The 26,715-nt window shown below is 42.4% G+C and overlaps 2 protein-coding genes across 2 annotated transcripts; one reads left to right on the forward strand and one right to left on the reverse strand.

The window, feature by feature from the left end:
• The first annotated feature begins 1,075 nt into the window (after positions 1–1,075).
• Positions 1,076–24,714, forward strand: TCP11 (t-complex 11). Its single transcript, XM_064361139.1, is given in 10 exon segments — positions 1,076–1,199; positions 5,793–5,886; positions 12,161–12,281; positions 16,419–16,527; positions 16,530–16,635; positions 17,737–17,873; positions 20,846–21,063; positions 21,151–21,332; positions 23,277–23,443; positions 24,151–24,714. Coding segments are annotated over 10 exon segments (1,491 nt in total). The 3' UTR covers positions 24,384–24,714.
• LOC110567156 (thymosin beta-10-like) lies at positions 2,811–3,135 on the reverse strand. The gene has a single exon (XM_064360447.1). The coding sequence runs from the start codon at positions 3,094–3,096 to the stop codon at positions 2,962–2,964; it is 135 nt and encodes a 44-aa protein (XP_064216517.1). The 5' UTR covers positions 3,097–3,135; the 3' UTR covers positions 2,811–2,961.
• Positions 24,715–26,715: the final 2,001 nt, after the last annotated feature.

A 26,715-nucleotide genomic window follows, 5' to 3' on the forward strand; every position in this document is an offset into this window, starting at 1 on the left:
CACCGCGCTCGGCTTCTTACCGTAATACTTTCATCTCTTGTTTTGTTACTGTACACTTTTACGGCAAGAAGTCGAGACAGAGTAATAAAGAGGGACAGTAGCAGGTGAAGTGGAAATGCTTCCTTTCCATTTTCTTAGGTGGGGGCACTGCATGTCTTCACATCACTGCAAGGGCGACCGAGTAGACTCAGAGTCAAGAAAGGTGAGGGCTGGAGCCCAGGAGCCGGAGGGCGGCCACGGGCGGGAACCACGGTCGGCAGAACCTGGCCCCAGCCTGGGCGGCTCCTCCGCTGCTCCCACATGTGACGGAAGAGCGCGCGGCCCCTGCGCCCCTGCTGCAGTGGCGGAGGACACGCTGTGGAAACAACCTCCTGGGTGTGGCTCCACTTCTCGTCTGTCCGAACAGGCTGGATAAAAGCCCCAAGCATGCTCTGGCCTCGTCTCAGCAGTTCCACGCCATCGTTTTTGAGGGGCGGGAGCTGACCGGCAGGGGCCGGCCCGAGCGACCCGCTCGAGGCCTGGTTGGCTTGGAGCTCAGGCGGGACACACGAGCCTGCCGCTTCCGGCCCTGGCGGGCGGCACGTGCCGCGCCCCGTTGCCCCGGCGACCGCGGCGGTTTGTTCTCAGACCCCGGCCTCTCCCACAGCGCGCCTCCCCGCCGCCCCGCCGCGGTGGTACGGTCCGGGGCGCCAGGCACGAGGCCGCCCGAGCGGGCGCCCCGCAGCGGGGAGGAGGAGGTGAGGTGGACGGCTGGGACCCGGCGGCCGGCCGGCGGCGGCGTTTCTGGCGAGGAGCCCGCCTCGCCGCCGAGACAGGGGCCTTCCCACGCGTCCCGCCCTGCGCGAGGCTTCTGTGGCCGTAGTTTCGTTGTTGCGGCCCAGCGCTCCATTTTTCTCTCATTCCCGACTCCCGCTCCTCCAGGCTCCTTTGCCCCTGTCTGCCCCTCAGCACCCCCAAGACTCTGAGGCCGCTACCCCACTTCCCGCCGCCCCCAGGTGGGGCCTCAGGGCCCTCCCAGCCCCTTCCCAGACGCCAACAACGCGCCTTTCTCCCTCACCCAGATACCATCAGCAAAATGCCGGACGTCGAGGAGAGTGTGCCCCCGAAAGACCCTGGTGACTCAGAGGGCGGGTCCTGTAAGCCTGAAACCGCAGGACTCCCCCAGGAAGACAAGAGCGGCCCCGAGGACCCCCCTCCCTGTAGGTCCAGGTCGGCGGTCCGTGTGGCCCCTTCGGGGCTGCTTAGTGTGTGTGGGGGATCCGCAGACCCCCCATTCCCCAAGTTTTCTCTCTTTCACCGTCCATCTCTTGTTTGTTCTCCTTTTCTCCCCCACCCGCCTTTACTTATAGGCCCGAGACCCCATGTTGACCAGAGGTCTTCAAAGAGTTTTTGGTCCTGGAGAAAGAAGTGACCCAAGCGTGATTGCTTGAATCTGACGAGATTTGAGACTGAGTTGGTTCAAAGCCCTCCTTTGTATTGTATTTTGAGTATGTAGGGGGAAATGGCAGATATGGGGTTGATTTTAAAGAACACGAACGATCCCAGACGGGAATTGGGTTTTCTCAGCGCTTTGCTGACTCGAGAAGTAGGAGTGTCCTGGGCTGAGTCTCCAGCTCCGTTCTGTAGTAGATGTTCTTTTGTGCTCATGTTGGGGCACAAGGTCTCCACGCTTCGTGGTAGGTACAGTCTCACTGGGACTCATGCTTTATTTCTCTTAATCTTCAGAGAACGTAACTAATCAAACTGAAGAGCTGTCCACATGCAACAACTTGAGCTAAAATTCTTGACTATTGAAATGCGAAAAATTAGTTTGAAACTCTGCGGCTGAGTTAGATTCGTTTCTCTTGTGGCCACAGGGGGTCGCTGCTGGTTAACAGGATGGCACCAAAGCGGCGTATTGGGGGCATTTTCAACAGCTGTGAACCTTGATGAAGGATGAAAAGTCCATTTTTTTTTTTTGTAAATACAATTTAAGTTTTTGAGGTGTCTATTTAAGTGAATCCTTATACAAAACAACTCTCAGTAAAATGAATAATCAAATTTCTTTTTTAAAGAATTCGAAATTTACATTCCTTGAAAATGTCTTTGTCTTTGGGATCTGGGTTTTTTAAATCTAGTTAAGTTAAATTTTATCTCTGATTTCATTTTGAGCTCTCCTCATTCCTGAATTTTAGAGCTGTGTTGGAGTTGCTTAGTGCTGTGTTACTTTTGAGCAACAGAACAGTCTTAATCGAGGCAGGCTGTGAACTTTGATTTGTTACAACTGGAAAGTGTTTCTGTGTGTATTTCCTTCCATCCCTCAATAAGCTGCTGTAGCTCAATCCCCTTCTGAAGATTTTCTCTTAGCTCTCATTTAGCATTAGTGAATTAGCAGTGAGTCTGTTTCCATATTTGATTGTGTTTTGCCGTTTGGGCTGGAACTAAAGACTTCAAAGAGGCTGCAGAAATAAAGGGAACTTCAAGCCTCCACTTAAGGTCCGGTTCGCCTTTATGTTGCCCTAAGCAAGGGACTCAGTGGGTTTTTGGTAAAGGTCTGCAATCCCCTTAACTTTTTGTTTTGAAATATTCTAAATCTGCTGAAAAGTAAAAAAGAAAAAAATACAGTGAATGCCCACATTGTAATATTCTGCCATATTGCTTTTTCTGTCTCCCTGTGTGTGTATTTCTCTCTCCCCCCTTTAAAATTGCAACGGCATTACTTAATTTTTGTTGTTGGTGGTGGTAGTTTTTGTTTGTTGTTGTTGTTTTACAAATAATTTTCTGTAATATCCTGGGGCAAACTGGAGAATTTGGCAGTCCGATTGGGGGGGTCCCTTCAGAGACCCACAGGCCGGTGGCATCGGCATGGAGTGCCCAGGTTCACAGTGCAGCTTGTGGCTCGTGTCCATCTTGCAGGTGGCTCTTCCTCCACATCAGGACTAGGGTCTCAAAGATGACGGGGGCAGGAAATCCTCCAGGCTCTCAGGAAATTTCACGCCGCCTCTCCTGCTCAATGGTCTCTTTGGTCGGCAGGGTGTTGTTCTCCTGCGTCTCCGTTTTCTTCAGCTTGGCCTTATCGAAGCAGGCGATTTCTCCCATGTCTGGTTTGTCTGCCATTTTCTTAAAACAATCCGTACGGTCCCGCTCCAAGCCTGGGCTCCTGGTGCTCCCACTCGCGTTGCTGCATCAAGAGACCTGTTTGTGGTTTTTTGAGATGAAGTCTCACTCTGTCGCCCAGGCTGGAGTGCAATGTCATGTTTTCAGCTCACTGCAACCTTCACCTTCTGGGTTCAAGTGATTCTCCTGCCTCAGCCTCCTGAGTAGCTGGGTATGCCTGGCTAATTTTTGTATCTTTAGTAGGGGGCGGGGTCGAGGCCAGGCTGGTCTCGAACTCCTGACCTCAGGTGATCTGCCTGCCTCACCCTCCCAAAGTACTGGGATGGACTTCTTTTAATTTTTATTTTTTGTGGGTTCATAGTGGGTATATATATTTATCAGGTATATGGGGTATTTTGATACAGGCATATGATGTGTAATAATTACATCAGGGTAAATGCAGTATCCATCATCTTAAGCATTTATCCTTTGTGTTACAATCCAACTATATTCTTTTAGTTATTTTAAAATGTGCAATTAAATTATTGTTGACTATAGTCATTCTGTTGTTCTATCAAATACTAGATCTTATTCTATTTTTTTGTACCCATTAACCATCCATGCTTCCCTGCAACCCCCCAACACCCTACCCAACTACCCTTCCCAGCCTCTGGTTATTCATCATTCTATTCTCTGTCTACCTGAGTTCAACTGTTTTAATTTTTAGCTCCCACAAGTAAGTGAGAACATGTGAAGTTTATCTTTCTGTGCCTGACTTAATTCACTTAACATAACGACCTCTGGTTCCATCCACATTGTTGCAGATAACAGGATCCCGTGTTGTTTTTTTTGTTTTGTTTTGTTTGTTTTGGCTGAATAGTACTCCATTGTGTATATCTACCATTTGTTTGTTGATGGACACAGGTTGCTTCCAAATCTTGGCTATCATGAATAGTGCTGAAATAAACATGGGAGTGCAGATACCTCTTTGATAGATTAATTTCCTTTCTTTTGGGTATATACCCAGCAGTGGGATTTTTGGATCATATGGTAGATCTATTTTTAGTTTTTTGAGGAACCTCCAAACTATTCTCCATAGTGGTTGTACTAATTTACATTCCCTCCAACAGTGTACGAGGGTTCCCTTTCCTCCGCATCCTCACCAGCATTTACTATTGCCTGCGTTTTGGATAAAAGCCATTTGAACTGTGGTGAGATACAAAGTCATGACTTTACCTCTAAATATTTCGTCATGTATCTAAGAGCAGGGGCTTTCTCTTATGTAACTTTTCTACAGTAAGCTTATTTTTCCTTTTACGTTTCAAATATTTTTACCATAGAAAAATTACATGCATGAAATAGAGTGAGCCCCCATTTATCCATCATCCAGCTTCAACAGTGATCAACTCATGGCCAATCATTGTTCATCTATATCTCCTCCACATCTTGGAGTCAAATAATTTTCTGCGAAAAATCAGATGCTTCCTCAAAAGAGAGTGATAAAATATGATAAAATATTATTGATTGTATACAGCTTCATTTTATACACCAAGTAATCATTGTAACTACCATATATGCCTATTATGTGTGAATGCTATCAGCTGTACTATAGGTCTGTACTAAAAACTTAGCAGTGGTTGCCAAATGCCTGTGCTAGTCTATGACAAAATTCTTAGCAATATTTAGTGAAATGAAATCATAAAGATATTGTAATGAGTTTTCCTAAAGCTAAATTAATTCGATTTAAAGGACTGCTCTTTATTTTGACAATATTTCCTTTCTGGTTTTTTTTTTGGAGGTTAAACTGTCTTTTCTTTGTTGAGATGATGATTTTGGTGGTGGTAAATGGATTTTGATTTGCTTGTTTCACTGTCCATAGTAGGCAAAATAAAAAGTTGGCAAAGTTGTTTTCAATTGCTTAAAATCTTTTTGGAAATTTTATTAGTCTATGAAATCCTAAAATCTGGGAGCTACCGCTTTAGAAGACCAAATGACTGACACTATTCAGTAACATCTGAGTATTATCTCTAGGGAGAATTTAGTTTTCATCATGTGTATCATCAGAGACAGGAAAAGGAACGTGGAATCTTAATACTTAGAGAAATGTTTATTTTTGCAAATTTCAAATTATTGTTTCTCTGCTGCTATAATTATGATTTTACTATTTTTTTTTCTTTTTTTTTGAGACGGAGTTTCGGTCTTGTTACCCAGGCTGGAGTGCAATGGCGCGATCTCGGCTCACTGCAACCTCCGCCTCCTGGGTTCAAGCAATTGTCCTGCCTCAGCCTCCCAAGTAGCTGGGACTACAGGCATGCGCCACCACACCCAGCTAATTTTTTTGTATTTTTAGTAGAGACGGGGTTTCACCATGTTGACCAATATGGTCTCGATCTCTTGACCTCGTGATCCACCCGCCTCGGCCGATTTTACTCTTTAAGAGAAAAGTTTTCATCTGCTTCACTTCCTGCTTTTTATAAACTAGCTCTCTGTCCTACCTTCCCCTTATATTGGACTACTTATTCTGAAGGTTTCTAGCACTGCTGTGGGGCGTAGAGTGCAGGAAACATAAATCACTAGAATAGTTGGGTGAGTCTGTGTAAGACCAGTTTGATGAATCTAAATTTGAGGCATACTAGATTGAGTGAATTTCTGAATAAAATAGAAATTCAGACTTGCATGGGTTCATTGTTGTCCACCATCAGTTCTTTCTGTCACAGGTCTGACAGAAACTGTTAATGAAGTTTCCAAGCTGAGCAGTGAGATTGGGATGAATCATGATTACATGGAAGAGAAGGTTTTACCTCCAAGCAGGTATAGACTCTTCTTTCTCCATGTTACTCATTGGGGCATAGGCACTTAGCTCTAATGGCTTCAGATCAGACTTGAAGCATTTTTATTTAATAATACAATCAGTATTTAAACTGAGAGGTCTCAACAACTTAAACAGAAGAGTAATAAGTTGTTAGTACCAAAGAAGATCAAGAAGCAAATGTTATTTAGCCAGCAAATAAACCAAAGCAGCATTTGTTGGATTAAATAGGGTGGATTTCAGATCTTCTCTGACAAACTTGGAGGAAGCAGCCTGTAGTACTTACCTGTTGCTGCATAACAAATTGCCCCAAAATTTAGCAGCTTAAAATAACATTTCATTTGTTCGTTTGGGGTGGGTTTTTTTGTTTTTGTTTGTTTGTTTGTTTTGAGGCAGAGTCTCACTTTGTTACCTAGGCAGGTATGCGGTGGCATGGTCATGGCTCACTGCATCCTGGGCTCAAGTGATCCTCCTACCTCACTTTTTAATTTTAATTTTAATTTTTAGAGATGGGCTCTCATGTGTTGGCCGGGCTTGTCTCGAACGCCTGGGCTCAAGCAGTCCTCCTACCTCAGCCTCCCAAAGTGCTGGGATTACAAGCATGAGCCACTGTGCCCAGCAAAATAATATTCATTATGTCACAGTTTTTGTGGATGAAAGATATGGGCATGGTTTAACTGTATGCCTCGGGCTTAGAGTCTCTTATGGGTTGTAATCAGTCTGGTGACTCTTGGCCAGAGGCTCCCTCAGTTTCTTGCCACGTGGACTTTTCTATAGGGCAGCTCTAAACATGGCAGCTGGCTTTCCTCCAAGGGAGAGAACAAGGTGTGTGTGAGAGATGGTACCCATGACAGAAACCAGTCTTTTTGTTACCTAATGTCAGAAGTGATATCCCATTCCTTCTGCTACATTCTGTTTGCTATAAATGAGTCATTAGACCCTGCCCACACTCAAGGAGAGGTTTCCACAAAGGTGTGAATACAGTTGGCTCTAATATCCATGGGCTCTGCATCCGGGGATTCAACCAACTGCAGATAGACAATATTAGAAAACTAAAATTAAAAATAACACAACAATAAAAATAATACAAATTTAAAAAGCAATATAACAATTATTTACATAGCATTTACATTGAATTAGATATTTAAGTACTCTAGAGGTGATTTAAAGTTTATGGGTGGATATGTGTAGGTTATATGCAATACTATGCCATTTTATATCAGGGACTTGAGCATCCGTAGACTTCTGAGGGGTATCCTAGAACCAATCCCTCTTGGATATCATGTGATGACTGTATCTTTGGGGCCATCTTTTCAGCTGCCTACCATATAGCTCCTGTCAGCTATCCTTTTAAATGGCTTCATACTAAATAGGCACAGATAAAGCTTTTCTGTTAGTGGTGTTTTGACTGTTGGGATTTTTTTCCCCCCAGATTCATAATTCAGCTTAACTTATTTATCAAAATCTGAACTCTGTTGATAAAGAATGCTTTCTCACTCACACCAGGCTTTGTTTTTATTTTCTTATAGTGACATTGTGGTAAAGAAGAACCATTCAGTAAGTATGAATTGAATTGACTCTGCTGGTTGATTGACTATTAAGTGGGTAAATTTCAGTGTCAGATTTTATATTTTTAAACAATTATTGGTCAGGCACAGTGGCTATTGCCTGTAATCCCAGCATTTTGGGAGGCTGAGATGGGAGGATCGCTTAAGGTCAAGGGTTCAAGACTAGCTTGGGCAACATAGTGAAACCTTGTCTCTACAAAAAAAAAATGTTTAATTAGCCAGATGTGATGGTACATGGCTGTAGTCCTAGTTACTGAGGAGACTGGGGTGGGAGGATCACCTGAGCCAGGGAGGTCAAGGCTGCAGTAAGCTGTGATTGTGCTACTGCACTACAGGCCAGGCAACAGAGCAAGACTCTGTCTCTAAAAAAAATTTTTTAAATATTCTATCACAAATGAGGCTGGAAAAAGAAAAAAAAATTAAAAATTAAAAATAAATTTGTTCTAATTTCCCACCAAGAGACAAATAACGACAACTTGTGATTCATTTGTGTTTCTTAAATGCTTTCGTCAGAAGGCCACTGCGGGGCATCTGTTACTAAAGGGCCTTTCTCCATCACATGTTGCTCCTCTGGTCTTCATGCTCCTTTGATCTGTTCTTGCCTGATGTCAGCAAGTTTCCATGCTAACCATAACTCTGAGAACAGGTTTTCACCAAACTCGGGTCTCCCAGCTGCTCTCTCACTGTTTAGATATGTTTGTTGCTGACAGGGGAGGAGAGAAAACTGAAACTGGGAGAATAAGGTCTGTGATAGGGTGGCGGTGAGGGAGTTGCAGGTGCATGGGAGATAGAGGGGTATGGCAGGTAGAAGAAACGAGAGAGGAAAAAATGAAGTGAGAGAAATAGTACTGTTCAGAGCTGGGTTTCCAAGTATGGTAATACAAAAAATTACTTTTGGAAAAAGGCTGAAATTGTTTGAGGTGACTCATATTGGCAGTTGGCTTTACCTTAGATTCATAGGATGATGTTAATTACAATTGTAGGTTCCTAAGGGAAATTCCATTCTCAGATATTCATTTACCAGGCATTTATTGAGTCCTTATTATGTCGCAGGCAAAATGCTGGGTGCTAGGGATAGTTATAGATAAGGTATTGTTTTTGCTGTCAAGAAGCTTTTGTAGGGAAGACAGTTGAATAATAGAAAATGATTGATTAGACTGATAAGTTCACTTGTAGCTGGGCATATATAGAGTTTAATAGTAGCTGTTCAGCTACCTATGGAGGATCAGGGAAGATTTGCCTATGGAGGAAGATTCGGCCTATGAAGACCTGAGTCTTGGATGTTGAATAAGTGCTTTCCAGGTGGTCTTGGTGTGAAAGGTTGCAGCAGGTAGTGGAGACAACATGTCAGAGGCAGAAAATGGTGATAGAACATGATATGTTCTTTACAAGCAGTTTGCTGTGGCTGAGCACAAGGTGTTACAAGGCAGAAGAAAATACGTTGCAAAGAGAGGGCAGAGCAGTATGATATAAGGTAACATAAGCCGTTTATCTTGCTGGTGATGGGGGAGCCCCCAAAGGACTTTAAATGAAATGTCATGATCAAAGTGGCATCTTAGAAAAAGCATCGCTTTTAGAATGAATTGGTGGCAGTGTGGAAAACAGATTATAAAGGGACAAGACTAGAGGCAGAGAGACTAGTTAATTGTAAGAGATGATGGTGGGAGGGGGCCAGGGATGGTGGTTTATCTCTGTAATCCCAGCACTTTGGGAGGCCGAGGTGGGTGGATCACTTTCACTTGAAGCCAGGAGTTCGAGACCAGCCTGGCCAACATGGCAAAACCCTGTCTCTACCAATAAAAAATTTTTTTTTTCTTTTTTGAGACAAAGTCTCATTCTGTCACCAGGCTGGAATGCAGTGGTGCAGTCTGGGCTCACTGCAACCTCTGCCTCGGGTACAAGTGATTCTCCTGCCTCAGCCTACCGAGCAGCTGAGACTATAGGCACACACCATCACACCCAGCTAATTTTTTGTATTTTTTAGTAGAGATGGAGTTTCACCATGTTGGCCAGATTGGTCTCGATCTCTTGACCTCATGATTCACCCACCAAAGTGCTGGGATTAAAGGCGTGAGCCACCGCACCTAGCCTACCAAAAAATTTTTTTTAAATGAGCCAGGTGTGGTGGTGTGCACCTGTAAACCCAGTTGCTCAGGAGGCCTTTTCCAGAAAGTCATCTTGTTGGAATCATACAATATGGACCCTGTTCCAATTAGTTGTTTCATTTAGTAATTTCATTTAAGTTTCCTTTATGTTTTTTTGTGGCTGAATGGCTCATTTTTTTTTCTTTTCTTTCTTTCTTTTTTTTTTTTTTTTTTTGAGATGGAGTCTCATTCTGTCACCCAGGCTGGAGTGCAATGGCCTGATCTCAGCTCACTGCAACCTCTGCCTCTCGGTTTCAAGTAATTCTCCTGACTCAGCCACCTGAGTAACTGGGATTGCAGCCGCATGCCACCACTAATTTTTGTATTTTTAGTAGCGATGGGGTTTTACCATGTTGGCCAGGCTGGTCTTGAACTCCTGGCCTCAGGTGATCCGCCTACCTTGGCCTCCCAAAGTACTGGAATTACAGGCATGACCCACCGCCCCCAGCCTTCTTTTTCTTTTGAAATGGAGTCTCGTTCTGTCACCCAGACTAAAGTGCAGTGGCGCAATCTTGGCTCACGCAATCTTGGCAACCTCCACCTCCTGGGTTCCAGCAATTCTCTTGCCTCAGCCTCCTGAGTAGCTAGGATTTCAGGCGTGCATCACCACGCTTGGTTAATTTTTGTGTTTTTAGTAGAGATGGGGTTTCCCCATGTTGACCACGCTGGTCTTGAACTCCTGACCTCAAGTGATCCACCTGCCTCAGCCTCCCAAATCATTTCTTTTTATCATTGAATAATATTCCATTTTACGGACAGTTTATCAGTTGAAGGACATTTTTGTTGCTTCTAGGTTTTGACTCTTATGAATAAAGCTGCTATAAACATTTGTGTGCAGGTTTTGTGTGAACATAAGCTTTCAACTCATTTTGGTATATACCCAGGAGCATGATAGCCAGATCATATGTAAGCGTATATTCAGTTTTGTAAGAAACTGCCCAGCTGCCTATAACTAGCTGTACCATTTACATCTGACCAGCAGTGAATGTGAGTTCCTATTTCTCAACATCCTTGTCAGCAATTAGTGTTGTACGTTTTCTGATTTTGACCATTCTAATAGGTGTCATATAGTGGTGCCTTTTTTCTTTTTGTTGTCTTAATTTGCAACTCCCAAATGACAAATGACGTTGAGTGTCTTCTCATACACTTATTTGCCACCTGTACGTCCTCTTTGGTGAGATGTCTGTTAAGGTCTTTGGCCTATTTTTTAATGGATTGTTCATTTTCTTATTGTCAAATTTTAAGAGTTCTTTGTATGTTTTGGATACATAGCCTTATCAGATATGTATTTCAAAGATCGTTTTCTAGTCTGTGGCTTGTTTTTTCGTTCTCTTAACAGTGTCTTTCACAGAGCAGAAGTTTTTAATTTTAATGAGTCCAACTTAGCAATTTTTTTCTTTTGTGGATTATGTTTTTGGCATTGTATCTAAAAGGTAATCACCAAACTCAACATCACAGTTACCTAGATTTCCTCCTATGTTATCTTCTACAAGTTTTACAGTTTTGTATTTTACAAGTAGGTCTGTGATCCATTTTGAGTTAACCTTTTGTGAAGGGTTAAGACCTGCATTTAGTTTTTTGTTTTTTTTTTTAAATGTAGATATCTAGTTGTTTCAACATGATTTGTTGTAAAGCTCTTATTTCTAAATTGAATTGCCTTGACTGGGTGCAGTGGCTTACAACTGTAATCTTAGCACTTTGGAAGGCAGAGGGAAGTGGATTGCTGAGCCCTGGAGTTCAAGACCAGCCTGAGCAACATAGCGAGCCCCTATCTCTACTAAAAATTAAAAAAAAAAAAAATAGCTGGCACGGTGGCACATGTCTGTGGTCCCAGCTACTCTGGAGGCAGAGGCAAGAGGTTTGCTTGCACCTGGGAGGTTAAGGTTGCAGTGAGCCTTGATTGTGCCATTGCATTCCAACCTGAGCAACGGAGTGAGACCTTGTCTCAAAAGATAAAATAAAACAAATTTCCTTTGCTCCTTGTGTTTTTTTCAAGGTGGAAAAGAAAGACTGATCTTTCTGGCTTCCATTATTAGATAGATGGTAGTGTCACTGAAATTGGGAATACAAGAGGAGCAAGTTTGGAGGAGAAAGATAATGAATTTAGTTTTAGACATGCTGATTTGGACATATCTGTGGACATTTGGTGTTTTCAAAGAAGGAATATCCTTTCCTAGATTTCAGGAGTATAAGAAAATGAAAGACCATTTAGCTCAATGCTTTGTATATACACGAATGGAAATCAAGTTATATATCTAGGCTAGATGCACAGTCAGTGCTAAAAGTCGGCATGACTTCTCTCTATTCAGGGTTCTTCCTACTGCAGAGGGAGGGCTGCTCTGGAACTACAAGGAACCCTTCTGAGAGGTTTTACCATTGCCCTTGAAATACAAATCTAACCCTTGCTTGTTCAACTCTGCTGCAGTTCCAACATAGTTCCTGGCCTTTCCCTGTTGTTATAATGGTCTTTTACCATAGCAAACTCAGTTTGGGGTTTAGGAGGTTGTGACACTGTAACCATTTTGGGGTTGAGACAATAATCTGCTCATTTAACCCTCTTATAATCTGGAAGGCAAGGTCAAGGAGACAATACACAATGCCTTTTGGGACCGTCTTAAAGAGCAACTATCAGCAACTCCTCCTGACTTCAGTTGTGTTCTTGAACTTCTGAAAGAAATTAAAGAGGTGAGTTACTGACCTTCCATTTGTAAATGTAAAGTTTCTAGACATCTCCAGCTCATTAGAATGTCAGTGGCTAGCAAATCTCAACTGAACATGGTCCATGAATCAGTCAGAGACTAAGCAATAAACAGAAATCACACAGTAATTTCAGCAGGGAGAGTTTAATATAAAATTATTATAACAGGGAATAGGAGAAATGAGGACTTGGCTACTAAGAGTAAAGAGAACTAAGAATTATTGAACATCATATGTAAAGGGCATCTGTCATACCCCTACGGCTGAGAGAGGCCAGCCAAGGACCTCATTTGAGAAGGTATATCTATTCCATGAGAAGTTGCTGGTCTGTGTATGCTGCTGACCACAGTACACTGCAGGAGCCAAGCACTGGAGAAGCTATTCATGCAGCAGGAGCCGTGTACTGCAGGAGCTTGCTGAGTGAGTATACCAGAACCAGGAAGAAAAGCTCTTGCCTTTTACAGTGTCTTTCTAGTGTGCGGCAGACATACTTTAAGGTGATCACAATGTTCTGCACCCTTGTATAATCTTCTCCCCTTGAGTGGATGAGATTTGCAACTTCTAACCAATATGGCAAAAGTGATGGTGTATCACTCCCATGATTACATTTCATCATATAATACTCTGTCTTAGGAGACTGGAGGGAGAGATTCTCCTGCTGGGCCTGAAGAAGCAAACAGCTGTGTTGTGAACTGCCTACCGAGAGGGCCACATAGCAAGGCACTGCAGGTGGCTTTTAGGACCTGGAGTTAGCATCCAAACAACAACCAGTAAGAAGCTGGGACCCTCAAGTGTACAGTTGTGAGGAAATGAATTCTGCCAACAATCTGAATGAACTTGGAAACAGAATCTTCCCAGTCATGTTTACAAATGAGAATGCAGCCCAGCTAACACTTTGCTTGCAGGCTTGTGAGACCCTGAACAGAGGACCCAGCTAAACTGCGTCTATACTTCTGATCCACAGAAACTGAGATAATAAATATATGTGTTGTTATAAGCTGCTAGGATTATGGCAGTATGTTAGACAGCATGAAACACTAAGTAACACCTTCTACAGATGAAGCTTAAAATGTGTCATCTGGAAAAGGAAAGATATGGAATGGACTTAGCTCCATTTTCACAGAGCAGAGAAAAGAACAATGGATTAGGATCTGTGAGACAATATATTGATAAATGGCACATTCCACCCTATAGCTACTCAACTTCTACATGCACTATTCTATACACATTTGAATTCCTGAAAAGAACTCTTACAAGACAGCTAGCTATTTATTATTTATCTTCTCCCCAACTGAGGAGACAAGACCCAAATAGTTACTGTATCCATCACTCAAATTCAGCCAGTTTCACTGAATGTTCTGTTACCTAAAGGCTAGATCATAAAGTTAACTTCTAACAACTTGTATATAAAATAACAATGGAAAGAAGAAGGAAGAACAAAATGTTGGCCTATACAAATAAACATACATATAGTAAGTAAAGATAAAATTTATAGTCCTGTTTTCATAACTGGTTACAAGGCTATAGTTGATATCTGTGGCTTCCTTCTTCCACTATTCATTCATTCCATATTTCCCTTGTCCTTGGCCAGAACTTCAGCTGGTGGGGGTTCTTTATCTGGTGCAGTCACCCGAACCTTCATTGCTGAAGAGCCTGAGACATTTACTTTCTGCCAAGGCCCAAGAAGCTGTTTCTCAAAAGGCAAATAATTATCAGTAAAGAAGGGATAGATTAGCTTCCAATTTCTAAAGGTCCATGTGTGGTTCTCTTATTGGTGCTGTGCAGCACCCTTATTTGCTATGGACACTTAAAGTGTCATTGGATCTGCAGGATCATAAGGCCCAAATGGTAGAGTGGCTTGTACTACAGTCTAAACTTGCTGCAGAGCCTACTCTTGCTCTAGTTTGTTAGCATCCTCCCTCCCCACCCTGCAACATATGGGTAAACTTGAGTGATTCTAATTAAATCAAAATCACTCGAATGTGAAAGTAACAAACACAAATGTGGTGTATGTTGTCTCAAAAATCCAGAAAGGGGCTGGCTGTAGTGGCTCAGGCCTGTAATTCTAGCACTTTGAGAGGCCAATGAGGGTTATAAGTTGCTTGAGCCCAGGAGTTTAAGACCAGCAGGGACAATACAGTGAGACCCCCATTTCTAGAAAAAAAATTTTTTTTTTTTTTGAGACGGAGTCTCACTGTGTCACCAGGCTGGGGTACAGTGGCATGATCTCAGCTCACTGCAACCTCCACCTCCCGGGTTCAAGTGATTCTCTTGCCTCAGGCTCCCCAGTAGCTGGGACTACAGGCACCCACCACCATGCCTGGCTAATTTTTGTATTTTTTTTTAAGTAGAGACGGGGTTTCACCATGTTGGCCAGGATGGTTTCGATCTCCTGACCTCATGATCCACCTGCCTTCACCTCCCAAAGTGCTGGGATTACAGGCGTGAGTCACTGTGCCCGGCTGAAAAACAGTCTTTTTAATTAGCTGCAGATGGTGGTCATGTCTGTAGTCCCAGCTACTTGGGAGGCTGAGGTAGGAGGATCACTTGAGCCCAGATGGTGGTGGCTGCAGTGAGCTGTGATCATGCTGCTACACTCCAGCCTGGGCAACAGAGCGAGACCCTGTCTCAAAAAAATCCAAAAAGGAGAACCAGGTGTAGTGGCTAATGACTGTAATCCCAGCACTTGGGGAGGCCAAGATAGGAGGATAGCTTGAGGCCAGGAATTTGAGGCCAGCCTGGCAACAGTGAGACCCCATCTCTACAGAAAAAAAAAAAAAGAAAAAAAACTGAGCTGGATATGGTGACATGTGCCTGTAGTCCTAGCTACTCAGGAGGCTAAGGTGAGAGGATCACTTGGGCTCAGGAGTTGGAGGCCATCATCATGCCACTGCACTCCAGCTTGGGCAACAGAGCAAGACTCTTTCTCAAAAAAAAAATTCCAAAGACATAAGTGTTATGCCTTTTTTAAAAATGGTGAGTGGCTCAGGTACAGCAATTTGTCTTTCACCCTGGAGGGGATCATTTGAAAAGCTCCTGACCACTGAAACTCTAGAAACTTTACTGAGGTGACAGGTCCCTGAATTTTTGTGGGAATCATCTGCTATCCCTAAGTTTGCATGTGTTTCTAAGGCATCTAAAGTACTTGATACTTCCTGGTCATCAGATCCAGTGGACATACGACTATCTGAGTTCAAACTTCACTCATGGTACCAACATTTTATCAGTCAGAGTCCAGTCAAGAGACAGAAACCATGCAGTTATTTGAACAAAGAGAAACTTCCACAGTACAGGAGCTTGCTGAGAGGAGTATACCAGAGCCAGGAAGGAAGGCCCTTTTCTCTGGCAGTTTCTTTTTAACACCGTCTTTTGACAAAATCTAACATTATGCCAGCTAGCAAAGGAAAAATAATTTAAGGGCCCAGGTCCATTTTTGCAGAGTAGGCACTGAAGGGTAGATTTGGAACTGAGAGGCTCCAAACTGGTAAAGGCAGAGCTTGGCAATTAAAATAGATAGTATGGAGCAGCTTTGATTTTATTTGTTTAACATGAAGGTAAACAGTTGAGATCTCGCTATGACAACACCATATTCTATTCAATTAAATATTCATTGAACCCTATCCCCTAGGCCCCCACCATGTCCTATGTGTTACAGAAGCACAGGGATGAATAAGAGTCCCTCTTCCCTAGTAACTTATTTTTGGGGTTAATAGGCTATTTCAGTGACTTGAAACAGCTCCTATGCCTATTTCATCCTTGCCCTTTGAAGTAAAATAATCTAAAAATTGCCTACATTTTAAAGTTAAGAGACTTCATCACTATGTGATGGTGGGCATTTTATATTTATCGTACCCTGTATGTCTTTTTAACACACTCCTTGATTTTATTCATCTCTGTATCTCATTCTCCCTAGAAAATCATATACGGTTCCTGTAATTGATCCCCTTAAGCCTTGAATTATCATTGGCCTCTAAACAAAGATAAATAATATTCCATGGGAAATATAGGGATCCAACTTCTTGATCCTTAAAAAACATAGGCTGATATGTCTTTAAAGGGGTTGCCCATTGGGTAAAGTTTGGGGCTCTAAACAGATCAACTCCTTTGACTTTCTTTCCTGGGCAGATCTTGCTATCACTGCTATTACCACGCCAGAATTGCCTAAGAATTGAGATTGAAGAAACTCTGGACATGGACTTGCTCAAGGAGGAAGCAGAACACGGGGCCCTGAAAGTCCCCTCTCTAAGTATGTTCTCAACATGATGGCTTTGCTGTGTGTACCAGTTCGAGATGAAGCTGTGCAGAAACTAGAAAACATTACGGATCCTGTTTGGCTACTGAGGTATGAAACTTGGTACTGCCCCCAAAAATCTGCTTTAGCCCTTGAGCCGGGAAAAGCTGGGCCAGACCTAGATAATAGCCATTATCTTGACCAACTCTTCCCTGCTAAAGACCTAACTAAGAATCCTTTTCTCCTCTCTGGTCAATTAACTCTTCTTTTCCAAAGACAGTCCTGTAGGGCCTTTTGGTTAACCTTAGCTTGATTGATTGGGCCTCCCTCTATAATGCCATAAGACACTACAGTACATACTTCTTCTAAGAAGTTGAAATATCCCTTTCCCAGGTTTTCCTTTCTTTTTTCTTTCTTTCTTTTTTTTTTTTTTTGTTGAGACAGAATTTCGCTTTTGTTTCCTGGGCAGGGAGAGCAGTGGCAAAATTACGGCTCATCGCACTCTCTACCTCCTGGGTTGAGGTGAGGCGATTCTCCTGCCTCAGACTCCCAAGTAGCTGAGATTACAGGCACTCACCACCATGCCTAGCTAACTTTTGTATTTTTAGTAGAGACGGGGTTTCACCATATTGGCCAGGCTGGTCTCGAACTCCTGACCTCAGGTGATTCACCTGCCCCAGCCTCCCAAAGTGCTAGGATTATAGCCGTGAGCCACCACACCCAGCCCTTTCCTAGGTTTTCTCTTCTAGTTCACACACTATGAGGAGACAGTGATGGGTGGTCATCCCTATTTCACAGCTCTAGGAACCAAGACCCAGAAAGTTAAAAAAAAAAAAAAATTGGCCCAGTAAGTCAGAAATAGCATCACTTATAATCTTTCTTCTATAATCCTGTAAGAAAATTGTTAGCATGATGGTGTATTTCTTTCCACTGACTACCCTTTTTAAGAGACAACAGAATGACCATAGTGAAGGAGATCTAGATTGAAGGCTTCAAGGTCCAGAGACTTAGCTGTTCCCAATTCTGCCACTAACTCACCCAGGGTATTGGGTCCTGGGCCACATGTTATCTTCTGAAAATGTAGGAGGTAGGACTAAGTTACTCTTAAGCCCCCTCCTAACTCTAAAATACAGTGATTTAATGACTCCTTGGGTGTGTTTCCAGCTTACTAGGTTCCATTTAATATAAATATTCTCTTTCCTCCTGTGTCAGAGGGATCTTCCAGGTTCTGGGCCTGATGAAAATGGACATGGTGAACTACACTATCCAGAGCCTTCAACCCCACCTGCAGGAACACTCCATTCAGTATGAATGGGCTAAATTCCAGGAACTCCTCAATAAGCAGCCTAGTATGTATCAATGTGAGGCCAGGAGTGGGAAAGATATTACCTTAGGTCTGACTTTTATAATGTTAGAGAGTACTCTATCTCTTTCTGGGACTAGAAAGTTTCTTATTAGGTGAGAGGAGGGAGAAGGAACATTTATCTAAGACAGAAGGACCCTCAAAGCATTTATTTATTGACCAGGAATATCTTGAAAAGAACCTTGATATACAGGAGAGAGATCCAAGATGGCTGATGATTAGCAGCTCGGGCACGTACCTCCCAGTGAAAGCGCAAAGAACGAGAGGACGCCACACTTTCAGACGAATATTAGTTGCTCACGGACCACGAGATTCCCAGTGGAGGAGCTCCACGGGTCGCCAGGGCGACTCTTGTGGCCGGTGTGGCGGTTTTGCTGGTGCCTTAGCACGCCAGTTCTTGGTGCAGAGTCCAGATATTCCCGGGCAGAAAAGCACCATCAATCTTAACACCGCTCTTTTGGCCGGCTCAGTGGATTGCTCAGATTTCGGCGCAGGGAATCAACAAGTTGGACGTCAGAGACCCAGTTAGAAAGTCGGTAATTATAAAGACGACAGACGGACAAATATATAATGAAGGGAAGAAACCAGCGTAAAAAGGTAGAGAATACTCAAAATCAGAATGCCTCTCCCTCTACAGGGGATTGCAATTCCTCATCAGTAACGGAACAAGGCTTAATAGATTACACCGGTATTCCAATAACAGAAGCAGGTTTCCAAACGTGGGTGATAAGAAACTTCTGTGAATTAAAAGAACTTATTCTAACCCAATGCAAAGAAACTAAGAACCTTGAAAAAAGGTTTAACGAAATGTTAATGAGAATGGACAATTTAGAGAAGAATATAAGTGAATTGATGGAGCTGAAAAACACAACACGAGAACTTCGCGAAGCATGCACAAGTTTAAACAGTCGAATTGATCAAGCGGAAGGAAGGATATCAGAAGTCGAGGACCAGCTCAGTGAAATGAAACGAGAAGACAAAAATGCAGAAAAAAGGATGAAAAGGAATGAGCAAAGTCTCCAGGAAATATGGGATTATGTGAAAAGACCTAATTTACGTTTGATAGGTGTACCTGAATGTGATGAAGAGAATGAATCCAAGTTGGAAAATACTCTTCAGGATATCATTCAGGAAAATTTTCCCAACCTGGCAAGGCAGGGTAATATTCAACTCCAGGTAATACAGAGAACACCACAAAGATATTCTTCAAGAAGACCAACCCCAAGGCACATAATTGCCAGATTTATTAGGGTTGAAATGAAGGAGAAAATACTAAGGGCAGCTAGAGAGAAAGTTCAGGTTACCCATAAAGGGAAACCTATCAGACTTACAGCAGATCTCTCAGCAGAAACCCTACAAGCCAGAAAAGAGTGGGGACCAATATTTAACATCCTTAAAGAAAAGAACTTTCAACCCAGAATTTCCTATCCAGCCAAACTAAGCTTTATGTGCGAAGGAAAAATTAAATCTTTTGCGAACAAACAAGTACTTAGAGAGTTCACCACCACCAGGCCTGCTTTACAAGAGCTTCTGAAAGAAGCACTATACATATAAAGGAACAACCAATATCAGCCTTTCCAAAAATATATCAAAAAGCAAAGAACTTTAACACAATAAAAAATTCACATCAACTAATGGGCAAAACAGCCAGCTAGCATCAAATGCTGGTATTAAACTTACATATATTTTAATTGGATAAAAAGCCAAAACCCATCGGTATGCTGCATCCGGGCCCATCTTACATGAAACAATACACAAAGACTCAGAGAGAAGGAGGAAGATTTACCAATTGAACAGAGAGTAAAAATAAACTAATAAACAAAAAGCAGCAGATGCAATTCTCACCTCTGATAAAGTAGACTTTAAAGCAACAAAGATCAAAAGAGGCGAGGAATGACATTACATAATGGCAAAAGGATCAATGCAACAAGAAGAGCTAACGATTCTATAGATCAACGAGATAGAAAATTAACAAGGATATTCAGAACTTGAACTCAGACCCGGAACAAGTAAACTTAATAAATATTTATAGTACTCTCCACTTCAAATACACAAAACATACATTACCACCTCACACCTATTCCAAAGGTGACTATATAATTGGAAGTAAATCACTCCTCAGTAATCGCATAGCATTTCATAGGTTTAAATTAAATATTGGTTGGCTGTTTGTTATCTTCTTCCCTTACTCCTTCCTGATTACATCATTAAGTATAATTATCAGTATAAAAGAGGTTTTCAATACCCATTACTAAATTGCATTCTAGCCTGGGCAAGAAAGCAATACTCCCATTCTCTCTCCCTCTTTCTTTTCCTTCTCCCTCCTCCCCATTCTCTCTCTCTCTTTCTCTTCCTTTTTTCTCCTTCCTATTCTCTCTCTCTTTCTTTAAAAAAAAAAAAAAAAAAAAGAAATAAAAGGCATCCAAATAGGAAAAAAAGAAGTCAGACTATCCCTGTTTGCAGGTGACATGATTCTATCTAGAAAACCTCAGAGTCTAAGGCCCAAAAGCTCCTTCAGCTGATAAACAACTTCAACAATATACAAAAATTACTAGCATTTCTGTACCAACAACAGCCAAGCCGAGAATCAGGAAGGCAATCCCATTCACAATTGCCATAAAAAGAATAAAGTACCGGGACTCCATGTTTGGATCCCCTTCCACTAACACTCGTGCTCGTGGAAGCTGTTTTTCTCTCTCCTGGATTTCCCCTCTGGAGTCCCCTTCCACACTCTTGTGGTAGCCTGTCTTCCCCTCCTAAACTCCATGTCTCTCTCTATTCCCTTCCACTCAGTGTGGAAGCTGCTTTCCTCTCCTGGATTCCATCTTTCTGGATTCTCTCACTCAGTATGAGAGTTAGCTGTTTCTTTTTCTGTCTAAAAAAAAAAAAAAAAAAAAAAAGAACCTTGATATAGATGAAGATGCTGAAGATGCTTACACACTCCCTTCCCTGTCATAGGCCTCCTTAATCACACCACCAAATGGCTGACCCAAGCAGCAGCAGATCTCACCACATCACCTCCGACTTGCCCAGACACTTCTGACTCCTCCAGTGTGGCCGGCCCCTCTCCTAATGAGGCAGCCAAAAACCCAGAGCCTCTCAGCCCCACAATGGTGCTGTCTCAGGGCTTCCTGAACCTCCTCCTCTGGGACCCTGAAAATGAAGAGTTCCCTGAGGTAGGAATGTCTGGGGGCATTGCCTTGTTTTGTATTCAGGGCTTCCATTGGGACCTCCCTTGACAGCCTGTTCTTCCCTGGTTCCAGACCCTGCTGATGGACAGAACCCGGCTGCAGGAGCTGGAGTCCCAGTTGCACCAGTTAACCATCATGGCCTCAGTCTTGCTGGTGGCCAGTAGTTTTTCTGGCAGCATTTTGTTTGGCTCACCCCAGTTTGTGGATAAACTGAAACGCATAACCAAATCCCTGTTGGAAGACTTTCACTCCAGGTAAGCTGCATAGTTCTTTTTTAGAGTAGAAGGTGATATGTGGTATTTAAAACATAGGCAGGTAACGAATGATTGCTTACTGTCTACCACAAACCACAGAAAGGCCCTTTGGAACCATCTACAAAGATTGTTGGTTTCTTTCCATAAGTGGTCATGAGGCTTGTGACAAAGGAAAAACTTTCTTCCAAAAAAGGTAGCGTGGAAGATAGTTTGCTGCAAGAGGGCCATTATCTAGTTAAGTGGTGACAGTGGGCTGGTATCATCACATATATCCAGGACTTGGTCAGTTGGTCAGCAATACTGATTGAACATCCCACTGTGTGCAGGCCATCACACCAGAGGAAAAGGAGACATCAGAAGGCCAGGTTTGTAGTTATAAATGATGAGGTAGGACAGATGATCCTGGAAAATGCCTGATAAAGTCTTAAACATGTATATGTAAAAACAAAGTCCATGGGACTAAGGAATGATGAGTGGATTCAAGAATACAACTAAACACTTTTCCAGAGTTGATTTTATAGTTTGCTTTGTTTGCTAAGAAGTAGAACATGCCAGAGAGAAAGGTCAGGTTACCCATAAAGGGAAACCTATCAGACTTACAGCAGATCTCTCAGCAGAAACCCTACAAGCCAGAAAAGAGTGGGGACCAATATTTAACATCCTTAAAGAAAAGAACTGTCAACCCAGAATTTCCTATCCAGCCAAACTAAGCTTTATGAGTGAAGGAAAAATTAAATCTTTTGCGAACAAACAAGTACTTAGAGAGTTCACCACCACCAGGCCTGCTTTACAAGAGCTTCTGAAAGAAGCACTATACATATAAAGGAACAACCAATATCAGCCTTTCCAAAAATATATCAAAAAGCAAAGAACTTTAACACAATAAAAAATTTACATCAACTAATGCGCAAAACAGCCAGCTAGCATCAAACACCGGTATTAAACTTATATATATTTTAATTGGATAAAAAGCCAAAACCCATCGGTATGCTGCATCCGGGCCCATCTTACATGCAACAATACACAAAGACTCAGAGAGAAGGAGGAAGATTTACCAATCAAACAGAGAGTAAAAATAAACTAATAAACAAAAAACAGGAGATGCAATTCTCACCTCTGATAAAGTAGACTTTAAAGCAACAAAGATCAAAAGAGGCGAGGAATGACATTACATAATGGCAAAAGGATCAATGCAACAAGAAGAGCTAACGATTCTATAGATCAACGACATAGAAAATTAACAAGGATATTCAGAACTTGAACTCGGACCCGGAACAAGTAAACTTAATAAACATTTATAGAACTCTCCACTTCAAATACACAAAACATACATTACCACCTCACACCTATTCCAAAGGTGACTATATAATTGGAAGTAAATCACTCCTCAGTAATCGCATAGCATTTCATAGGTTTAAATTAAATATTGGTTGACTGTTTGTTTGTTATCTTCTTCCCTTATTCCTTCCTGACTACATCATTAAGTATAATTATCAGTATAAAAGAGGTTTTCAATACCCATTACTAAATTGCATTCTAGCCTGGGCAAGAAAGCAATACTTCCATTCTCTCTCCCTCTTTCTTTTCCTTCTCCCTCCTCCCCATTCTCTCTCTCTCTTTCTCTTCCTCTTTCCTCCTTCCTATTCTCTCTCTTTCTCTTTAAAAAAAAAAAAAAAAAAAAAAAAAAAAAAAAAAAAAAAAAAAAAAAAAGAAGTAGAACATGGTACCACACATAGAGAATAGCTGGTGTCTTGAGGGTTACAGTGAGGACATTATACTTTCCCACTGGGCCCTGCAGCCTGCCAGGGGCTGGGGTTTGGAGGTGGAGAGGATGCCTGACATTCTTCCTCAAGTGGGCCTGGCATCTGGTATAGAGCATGCTGGGCTCTGGGCCTATGCCAGGGTTACCGGGTGGGTGCCAGCTTACTTTCTTTCATGTTCTAGGCCTGAGGAAGCTATACTGTCTGTGAGTGAACAGGTGTCTCAAGAAATCCATCAAAGCCTCAAGAATATGGGCCTTGCTGCTCTAAGCAGTGACAACGCAACATCTCTGATGGGACAGCTACAGAACATTGCCAAGAAGGAGAACTGTGTCCTCAGTGTCATTGGGAGTATGCTTGTGGGGTAGTGAGAATAGTGAGGGGAGAGATAGATCCTGACCATAGAACCCCAACCTTTAACAACATGAAGCATGGTCATTGAGTATGTCATTGTTTAGCCTTGAGTTTTTTCAAAATGCTGGGTTGAAGTCATATCCAAATCAGTTTAAAGACTGACTGTGGTTCTAAGGATGATTTGCACCCAGAAATTCATGACTTCTAGGTGTGGAATCCACCTGACCTGGTTAAGTCATTTGGGCTTACAGGTCATTCTCTGGCTGCTCCAAGAAATCTGACATCTCCCACATCTCCCAACAAGAAACTAATGCTGAATTTGGCTGAAAGACATGTTCCTGTAGTAGGGACTCCCCAGGAGTGGAAGCCATGAACTTGGCTAGCTTGCTCCTACCTCAGCCATCTGAAGGATCAGTCTAAAATCCTCCTGTTACATCAAACACTCACTAGGATCTAACTGATGGATACTTAAACAATCTTTTGAATAGTCTGAAATTTACTGACACACTAGTTTTTGATATTTGTCCTTGAGAGCAAGATAGCAACCCCCTTTCCAAAGAAAACAAATTTCCTTATCTATAGGTAAATGGGCAGGTTGGTGCATATCTGTTAACTTAGAACCTGGGTGAGTAGAGTTCAGGGGAAATGTTTCTTCTTGAAATCTGTTTGCTTTTTCCCTTCTCACTGTCTTTTCCTGCTCACAGATCAGTGGATCCATTTGTTTCTCAAATGCTGTTTGGTTCTTGGTGTGCAGCAGTCTCTGTTAGACCTCCCTGGAGGCCTTACTCTCATTGAAGCAGAACTGGCAGAACTGGGCCAAAAGTTTATCAACTTGACACATCAGAATCAGGAGGTGTTTGGTCCCTACTACACTGAGATCCTCAAAACTCGCATCTCCCCAGCCCAGGCACTGGAAACAAAAGTGGAGTCTGTCTGATAGCGTGGGCTCAGAGCCCTGGTACCTTGGATCCAAGAGGCCCATCATCTTCATAGGGTAGCATCACCAGTGGCCAGCAGAGAGTGAGGTTCTATCCCAGCCCTTGCAGTTAGTACACCAAGGCTGTAGGGATCAAGCATGTAAACACCAACTGGCCCAAAACCATTCGCTAATAAACTTCTGAAGTGTAAAAATCCTCCATTTTTCCTGTGCTGCAGCTGAGGCCAAGCCCTGTGACTTCAGCCCTCAGCTAGCTGAGAAGCCATCAAGCCCTCAGTTTTCCCCTCTCTGGCTATGTGTACCTTTCAGCATACAGAGCTGAGCAGCCAAGACACCCAGGTGCTAGCATTATTTTCTTTAAGAGTAAAGCATTACTCGGGGGACCCTGAGAACTCTGGAATTACCCAAATTGTGAGTATAAGGACTTCTTTGGAAGCCTTTGTTTTGTCCAGTTCACCTTAGGAGAGGATATGGTTTAGGGAAGTGAGCTCAAAAGGTTTCAAAGGATGCAATAAGAAGTCAAGGAATATTAAGAGCCTCAGTTCCCTTAGTTGCATGGTCTGAAGCAGTATGCAAACCTGGGACTGGATAAAAATTTATATTAGCTACAAGCAAGCATTCTGTTGAGGACAATTTCAGTGTTCATGGGACCTCTCTCTCAAGTTATCCAGAGTTCAGACTTAGACAGTTAGGTTTGTGACTGACTTGGATCAGATTTATTCCTGGTCCTGTTCTCTAGCCCAGTGTCTCCTTTCCCTCATCTCTAAGCCTAGAACACCCTGTTCTTCCAGACAGAGGTAATGTGGGCATTCAGAGGTGGAGCAGCCTCCATCCTTCTGGCTTCTCTGGAAGCCTCCATTCTGGGCAGTTGTAGTTGTAAGCTCCTGTTAGCATTACAAATGAGAGATGTTCTAGGAAGGATTTGGGCTTGTCTCCTGAGATTGTAGAGACCAACTCATCATTTTCAGGCTGACTGCAGCAGACGAGCTCCAGCCTAGTGTGGCTGAAATGAGGAAAATACTCAATTAAGATTTAGAAAATGGAAATTCAGTTATGTGTTTGCAAGGCAAAGTGAAGAAAAACAATGTTCTCATCATTTCAGGTGATGGAACATTTGCTGACTGTTACACTCCTAATCTAGGAAGAACAACAGGAGGAGGATTTGAGTTCCATTAGGCCCAGGGTTTCCTTCTAATTGATTTCCTTTTTTAGAGGGTAGATCCTAGGTGGGTGACAGAGCTAGGTCAACACAATGTGACTTTTACTATGACCAGAAAAGTTGGAGGGCCTGGATCATTCACATTTTCCAGTCTTATAACTAGACAGCTTCAGGATGAGGAAGCCCAAGTGGTGTGTTTAATAAACGGTGAGGCTTACCCAGTTGGATTCTCTGATTTGCAACTATTTGAATTTTTTAAAAGTCCACATTTTGGAAGCCTCATTATTTTAGAGGCAAAAGGGATTCCAGGGAAGAAGATTGTCTGGTTGGTGGGTGCAGACCCTGAACTGATAATAGAACCTTGCTTTGTACTTCACCATTAAAATTGGGAATCAATACATTAGAAAATTTGAATTTATTTTCTTATTCTTTCTCATGGAGGAGACAGGGATCTTGTCCCTAAACAAGGAAAGATAGCTGCACTCAATCCTGCCCACTGGTTTGAGGGAACTTAAAAAAATTAATGTATATTCATATTTTAAATTGTGGAAAAAATACACGTAATATGAAAGTTATCATTAGTGACGTTTAGTACATTCAGAATGTTGTACAACCATCATGACTGACTGGTTCCAGAACATTTTCATCACCACCAAAGGAAATCCCATTCCAGTAACCAGTCACTGCCCATTTTCCCCTCTCCCTTGCTGCTGGCAACATTAATCTTTCTGTCTTAATGGGCTTTCTGACTCTGAATATTTCCTATAGATGGAATCATATAATATGTAGCTTTTTGTGACTGGCTTCTTTCACTCGTTTTTCAGGATTCATTAGTGTTCTAGCGTATATTGGTACTTCATTGCTTTTTATAGCTAAATAATACTCTGTTAAATGAATATACCACATTTTGCTTATCTACTCATCAGTCAGTGGGTATTACTTCAGCCCTTAACTAGCTGAGAAGCCAGCAAGCCCTCAGTTTTCCCTTCTCTGGTTATGTGTACCTTTCAACATATAATGCTGAGTATTTTGGCTTTTGTAAATAATGCCACAGTGAATACTTAGCATTACTTACAAAACTCATATATAAGTTTTTGTTTGAATATCTGTCTTCTCTGCTTTTGAGTGTCTACCCATATATCCAGGAATAGAATTGCTGAGTTTTATGATAAT

Source organism: Aotus nancymaae, unplaced genomic scaffold (assembly GCF_030222135.1).
Source record: "Aotus nancymaae isolate 86718 unplaced genomic scaffold, 86718_ANA_hifiasm-v0.15.2.pri h1tg000040l, whole genome shotgun sequence".
NCBI lineage: Eukaryota > Metazoa > Chordata > Mammalia > Primates > Aotidae > Aotus > Aotus nancymaae.